Genomic DNA, 7340 nt, shown 5'->3' on the forward strand with positions numbered 1-7340 from the left:
TTTGAGACGGAGTCTCACTGTCTGCCAGGCTAGAGTGAAGTGGCACAATCATAGCTCACTGCAGCCTTGACCTCTTAGTCTCAAGCAATCCTCCTGCCTCAGCCTCTGAGTACCTGTGACTACAGGTGCATATCATCACGCCCACTTAATTTTTTAAAAACTTTTTTAGTAGGCCAGGCATGGTGGTTCATGCCTATAATCCCAGCACTTTGAGAGGCCAAGGCAGGTAAATGACTTGAACTCAAGAGTCTGAGACCAGCCTGGGAAACAGGGCGAATGTAAGTATCTACAATAAATGCAAAATGTAGCCAGGCATGGTGGTGCATGTCTGTGGTTCCATCTATTCAGGAGGTTGAGGTGGAAGGATTGCTTGACTCTGGGAGGTCAAGGCTGCAGTGAACTGTGATTGCACCACTGCATTCCAGCCTGGGTGACAGAGAAAGACCCTGTCTCAAAACAAGAGTTTCTTAGTAGAGATAAGGTCTTACTATGTTGCCCAGGCTGGTCTCAAACTCCAGGGCTCAAGGGATCCTCCTGCCTGGGCCTCCCAATGTGCTGGGATTATAGGTGTGAGCCACTGTGCCCAGCCTGAAGTACCTTTTTGAAAACATTGAGGTAGAAACGAAGAATGAAAAAAATGAAGCTCAGAGAATTCAGTCCCTTTTCCAGGATCTCCAGTTTACTCATGGTATAGCCTAAGCCATCTGGCTCCACTCTATGCCCTTAACCACTGACCCACACAGCCTCTGCAGGGCTGGAAGGGAATTGTTGTCTATGCAAGATCCCATGGGATTCCTCTTGTCCCCCGCCCCCTTGGGGCTCACCTGAGGCCATTTCACTGCCAAAGACAAGGGCCCGTGCGCGCGAGGTGGTGAGGCAGTGGAGTAGGGCATCCCGCCGCAGGTTGGTGTTGATGAGGGCCGCCTCCACACCGAGCTTGGCCATGCCCAGCCATAGGCCCACGAACTCATTGCGGTTCTCCATGAAGAGGGCAGCCACATCACCTGAGGCCAGGCCCCGGGCCTGCAGGAAGTTGGCTACGCTGCTTGAGTAGTCATCCAGCTGGCAGAAGGTCCAGTGGGTATCTGTGCCCTCGAAGATCAGGGCTGTCTTGTTGGGGTGGCGCCGAACGGTAGAGGCAAACAAAATGGGCACTGTCTGCCGCTCCCGCAGGTACCGCCGCACCTTTGCCTTCACCTTCAGGAGCACCAGGCCGCCACTGTGTGGGAGCAAGAGAGGGCGCTGTGTCTGCCATGGATGGGAGTTGGGGGGTCCTGATACCCTACCCCAGGCTGCTGCCTTGCCAGCCTATGCTTCATGAGCTAGACCCCTTATGACACTTTCATCTCCTGGCTCCTGCTGGGAACATGCACTGTCTCACTAATGCCTCCCAATAACACTGAGAATTCATATGATTCTCCTCTCCTCTTACACAGAAGGAAATCAAGGCTCTCAGGGTGCCATGGCCTGCTCAAAGCTTCATGGATGGTGGCTGAGCTAAGATTTGAACTCCAGGCCTCTCTAGCTCCAGAATTCAACTCCTACCCTCTCAGCCCGCTGCTCCAGCAGAAACCTAGGTCTCTCAAGCTTTCTGTAAAAGTCCAAACTCCTTGTTCGGGCCCTCCCACAGTCCAACTGCTCCCCCCCTCCAGCATGACCACAGTAAATAAAGAATGAGTTTGCTGGTCTGTCCAGTCTTTCTCCCTGTGAGCCTCACTGAGACAGGTTTCTGTCTTATTCACCACTCTGTCCCCTGGGTCCTGTGCCAGGCACAGAGTAGATATTTTATAGGTTTGTGGAATCACTTGGCAACATCCCACCCTGTCACCATTTTTTTTTTTTTGAGATGGGGTCACACTCTGTCACCCAGGTTGGAGTGCAGTGGTGCAATGTCAGCTCACTGCAACCTCTGCCTCCCAGGCTCAAATGATGCTCACACCTCAGCCTCCCAAGTGGCTGGAGCCACAGGTGCACACCACCATGCCCGGCTAATTTTTTTGTATTTTGGTAGGGACGGGGTTTTGCCAGGTTGCTCAGGTTGGTCTCGAACCCCTGAGGTCAAGTGATCCACGTGCTTCGGCCTCCCAAAGTGCTGGGATTATAGGCGTGAGCCACTGTGCCCAGCCCTGGACTCCATGCCTTTGCTGATGCTGTGACTTCTGGCTGGACTCATCTCCATCCACCACAACTAAGGCACCTCTCCAGAACAGCCGCTTTTCCTCCAGGAGGCCTTCTCTGATTCCCAGGGCCCTGGCTGGAGGCCGCCTCTCCTTGCTTCATGCTACTGCCCTTCAGGGTACGCCACTCTGTGCTTTCTTTTGTAATCAACCCAGATTGACAAATGCTGAGTTACCTGTGCTGAGTGTGGGTCACTGTGCTGGGTACTGGGACATAGTAGTGAGCAAGGCTGTGCTCAGGTCTCTGCCGACATGGCACTGCCAGTTTACAGATGTGCTATGTCCCCTTCTTTCTCCTGACTAATTTGAGCTTGGCAGACAGGGTCTGCCTTATTCCTCTCTGGACCCCAAAGCTAGCCTGGCACCTAATGGAGAACAAGGAGGAATAGGTATTTCAGGTACAGGATGCCCCTTGGAGCATACCTGGGCTTCTTTGGGGAGTAAGTTCTCCCAGACATCTGAGTAGGGGCCCTGCTCTAGAACTCAGTGCCCCCTGTGCCATCTTGCACCACTGCCAACCTGAGGGCAGGGCCTCCCCCCAGGGTTCCTCTTTACCCTCTTGTAAACTACAGAGTCCTCAGGACCTCTTACAGATGTCTCAACACACCTGGCGTTCAATGTATGTCCTAGGCCAAGCCTGCCTGAGGCCTAGGACCCTCAAGTTAGGGAAAGTCCCTGGGAGAAGACTTTGACCTTGGAGATGGAGGTACCAGGTACTATCATCAGAGAAAGGGTATGGAGCAGAGGCTGCTGTTCTGGGACTCAGCTCAGCTGCCCAGTGCTGGTAGAGATTATGGGTCTGGCCTGAGGAGACCTAGGGGACCAGAAGCCCATCGTGGTGTGAGAGACCCCAGGAAAGGCTGGACCAGGTACTCACAAGATATCGCGCCTGACGGTCTTGATGAAGACCCGGATGAAGCGCCAGCCACCAGATCCCAAGTAGAGAAACAGCAGGGAGAACCCCACCTGGGTCCAGGGTAGTTTCAGCACCAGCTTGGAGAACAGCAGCACCCCCACCAGAGAGGCCCCAAGCAGCATTGTGGCCTGTGGACACAGAGCAGTTAGTGGACCCAAACACCCGTCTCTCCAGGTCTCCCACCTCCCAGCCCAGGCAGCCAAACCACTGTGATTCCAAGTGGACAGCGTCTGGTAAGGCTTAGCCATACTGAATCCGGTGACTGACCACAGGGGTCCCTTCCCAGGCTTGGTACTTGAGGTAAGGAATTCCAGGAGTGAGAAGCAGGAAGCTGGTTCTAGGGAGCTGAGATCTCGCCTGGGCAACAGAGCAAGACTCTGTCTCAAAAAAAAAAAAAAAAAAAAAGAGCCTCTGTCTCGACTCCCCACCCAGAGACCCAGGGAGGTTCTGTGGATCACCAGGCCAAGTCAAAACACTCAAAGGGGCAGCTCCCTGGAAAAGGAGCCCAGCTCTGTCCCTGCCCACAGGCTAAAGCATCGCAGTGCCTCTGCTGGTCGATAGAGGGCGACCCAGCAAACGAGTTAGAGCCCGGAGGTACTTGAGAGGTGACCGCCCAGGGGGCAAAGCCTGATTAAGGGAGGCGAGGAGAACGTTGAAGGCACCACTCCCCAAAACAGAGACACACACAACCACCCAGATGAATCTTCGGGGTCTGGAGCTTAGGGGGAGGGGAACGACTGTGCTGCAGGGGCTGGCTGGGGCTGAGCTAGGACTCTTGGGTTCTATTCCTGGAGCTTTGCGGACTTGCTCAAGGGGACAGCTGATGGGACTGTTTTTCTCCGGGTTTTCCTGTTCTTGGGAGAAGCTGAAGGTCACGAATGTGAAGGGGCTTGAGAGCCTCCAAGCCGGGATGAGGGAATGGTCTGGACCACAAGGAGCGCTGACACACCACCTCCCCCTTCCCCTAGCGAAAAGCAAAAGCCGGGTGCGGAGGTACTGAACCAGAGTCCCAACTCCAACGCCAGGGTCCAGGGTTCTCAGCTCTCCCAGAGCCTGCCAGAGCAGAGGGGCAGGAACCCGTCCTGGAAGGCTGGGGGACAGGGCAAGAAGAGGCCAGAAGGGGGTGACCGGTTCTCTCGGGCCCCTGTCCCGGGTCACGCGTACCGCCCTCGCGCCTAGACAGCAGCGTAACAGAGCGTCTGTCAGGGAGAGAGCGCCGCAGGGCGCGCCCCCAACCTCGGGTCGGCGCAACCACCTCGCCCAACTCGGCCCGGCACATTTCCCCACTCGGTAACCCACCCGCCCAGCCTGTGCTCACCCGGCGTCAGCTCCGCCGCGCGGCGTCCTGTCCAGATGTGGCTCGGGTTGCAGTAGCGGAGTGGGGAGAGCTGGGGGCATGAGCCACCTCTGGGCGCCCGGAGCCGGGTCTCAGCAGCACCAAGCCGAATCTGCGCCCTGCATGGCCTGGCCGCCCAGCCAGCCCCGCCCGCCGCCCGGCCCCTCCCGCCGCGCTCCTCCCCCGCCCGCCTCCCGCAACCCAAACCGGCTATGCCGGTCCGCGGTACAGCCTCCCGCACCTTTTCCGCGGCAGGGAAGCCGCAGAGCCGGCAGCGCAGCGCAGCTACAGCGCTCCCGACCCCAGCCAGCCCTGCGCGCACACGGCTTTGGGCGGCGCCGCCGCGCCGGACGCTGGGAGTTGTAGTCCAACCCGCGCGGCCCCGCCCGGCCACAGAGACCCCAGAGTCTGAGAGGAGACAGGCGGGCTTCACCCCGGCCCTTCCTCCCTGCCATCCCTGGCGCCCAGATGTAGGGAGAGCGCTCCCGTCCACACCACAGCCGAAACCCCGGAGCACGCGTTCGCGCCCCAGCCGAGTTCGGCAAACACCCAGCACCACACCTAGAAGCTCCCTAAGAGGGCAGTTTCAGGCAGAGGTGAGCGAGTAGGGAGGCTTCAGCAGCCGGCTCTGTGGCGCAACGGATAGCGCATTGGACTTCTAGCCGAGCCTGGTGTGGCCATTCAAAGGTTGTGGGTTCGAGTCCCACCAGAGTCGAGTTTTGACAGCTCCTACTCCCTGACTTCCACTTGCATGTTTTATAAGGACTCTATATAACAAGGAAATCACAGGTCACCACACCCAACTTTGCTGCGAAACAGCCATAAACCTGACTTCCGGATGACTAAGAGAAATCCTTTCTAATACCATGGTGTCTTGTGAGCAGCCTGGCACACCTGTTGGCACAAAGGACACAGATTTGGAGGCCCTTTATTTACTTCAGCCTATGATCTCTGGTCCTTGCAGTAAATCAGCTAACTATAAACCTATCCCCTTATTTGTCATGCCACCTAAAGAACCATAGGCGAACAGCCAGATTCTTAGCCCTGTAGGGCTCTTGGCCTCTGAAAATTTGGTCTCTTGCTAACCCACCATGTTGGGTATCCACAGTTGCCATTTGTCCTTAAATATTAATAGATCCCCGGGAGGCTGAGGCAGGCGAATTGCCTGAATCCGGGAGGCGGAAGTTGCAGTGAGCCGAGATTGCATGACTTCACTCTAGCCTGGGCAACAGAGCAAGACTCCATCTCAAAAAAAAAAAAAAGAAAGAAAAGAAAAAGAAAAAGAGAAACTTTGGGACTGGCGTGGTGGCTCAAGCCTATAATCCCAGCATTTTGGAAGGCTGGGGCAGAAGGATTGCTTCAGCCCAGGAGTTCAAGACCAGCCTGGGCAACATAGTGAGACCTTGACTCTACAGGAAAAAAAAAAAAAAAAAATTAGCCAGGTAGCTCCTGCTTGTACTCCCAGCTACGCCGTAGGCTGAGGTGGGAGGGTTGCTTGAGCTCTGGAACCTGGGGCTGTAGTGAGCTGCGATTGCACCATTGTACTCCACCTTGAGCAACAGAGTGAGATCCTCTCTCAAAAAAATAAAAATAAGCTGGGCACGGTGGCTGACACCTATAATCCCAGTACTTTGGGAGACTGAGGTCAGCAGATCACATGAGCTCAGGAGTTCAAGACCAGCCTGGCCAACACGGCGAAACCCTGTCTCTATTAAAATACAAAAATTAGCCAGGCATGGTGGTGCACATCTGTAATTCCAGCTATTTGGGAGGCTGAGGCATGAGAATCACTGAACCTAAGAGATGGTGGTTGCAGTGAGCTGAGATTGCACCACTGCACTCCAGCCTGGGCGACAGAGCAGACTGTCTCAAAATAGTAATAATAATTTTAAAAAGATGAAATTTTGGTCTGATAAGGATTTAGACCTATTTCTTCTGTAACATAGGATGCACCCTTTTGGAGACTTGGGTAAATTCAAGCACCACATCCTCCATAGGTATCACATTCAGGAGGCAGAATGTGCCGTGTCCTGGGCATGGGCATTGGCATCGAGTTCAACTTCTCAGCTGAAAGGTCAAGACTCATTTTCTAATTATATATAAAAATTGGGACATACTAATTAGTAATATCTCACAGGATCGGTATAGACATTTGTGGGCAGCATTTGGGTTTTTTGTTTGTTTTCGAGACAGGATCTCATTCCATCACCCAGGCTGGAGTCAGTGGTGTGATCATGGCTCACTGCAGCCTCAATCTCCTGGGCTCAATGGATCCTCCATCCTTAGCCTGGGACTACAGGCACGTGCCACATCTGGCTTGTGGGGAGCATTTGCAGTAGTGCTTTACATGATTTATAACTGTGGCTTATAGACTCATTGAGCACAAAGTACATACAGGATCAAGATCTAGACAGGAAGATTATCTCTGTATTCACAGGGCTTGGCAAATAATAGAAATTCAATAAACATTTTTTTTTTTTTTTGAAACAAAGTCTTGCTTTGTTGCCAGGCTGGAGTACAGTGGCGCGATCTTGGCTCACTGCAACCTCCAACTCCCTAGCTGAAGTGATTCTCCTGCCTCAGCCTCCTGAGTAGCTGGGACTACAGGCGCCCCCCCCCCACACCATACCTGGCTAATTTTGTATTTTTAGTAGAGACGGGGTTTCGCCGTGTTGGCCAGGATGGTCTCGATCTCCTCACCTTGTCATCTGCCCGCCTTGGCCTCCCAAGTGCTGGGATTACAGGTGTGAGCCACCACACCCGGCCTATAAACATTTCTTAAGCAAGTGAAAGGAAAAGTGCACTGGAGGCTCTGACCTTATACGCACCAGGATCCGTGAGTATAAATATGAGTACTTCACATCAACTACTGAGGTTATAAACAAGTGGGCAGGTGAGAGTTTGTGGGAGG

At 54.2% G+C, this 7340-nt stretch overlaps 1 protein-coding gene and 1 non-coding gene across 4 annotated transcripts in view; one reads left to right on the top strand and one right to left on the bottom strand.

Moving 5' to 3' along the window:
• Positions 1-4745, bottom strand: part of SLC27A4 (solute carrier family 27 member 4) — a 16001-nt gene extending 11256 nt beyond the window's left edge. The window contains exons 1-3 of one of the 3 annotated variants that reach the window (XM_037745884.1): positions 4671-4745; positions 3055-3221; positions 825-1219 (exon numbers count right to left, since the gene is read on the bottom strand). In XM_037745884.1, coding sequence (XP_037601812.1) covers positions 825-1219; positions 3055-3215 — 556 coding nt within the window. In that variant the 5' untranslated portion in view covers positions 3216-3221; positions 4671-4745. Of the gene's footprint in view, positions 1-824; positions 1220-3054; positions 3222-4392 lie in introns of all 3 variants that reach the window. The other 2 variants (XM_017548997.2, XM_037745885.1) reach the window with 2 other exon arrangements.
• A 308-nt stretch (positions 4746-5053) lies between these two features.
• On the top strand, positions 5054-5144 carry TRNAR-UCU. The gene is given in 2 exon segments: positions 5054-5090; positions 5109-5144. It is a non-coding gene; the product is annotated as a tRNA-Arg (tRNA).
• Positions 5145-7340: the final 2196 nt, after the last annotated feature.

Source organism: Cebus imitator, unplaced genomic scaffold (assembly GCF_001604975.1).
Source record: "Cebus imitator isolate Cc_AM_T3 unplaced genomic scaffold, Cebus_imitator-1.0 Scaffold216, whole genome shotgun sequence".
NCBI lineage: Eukaryota > Metazoa > Chordata > Mammalia > Primates > Cebidae > Cebus > Cebus imitator.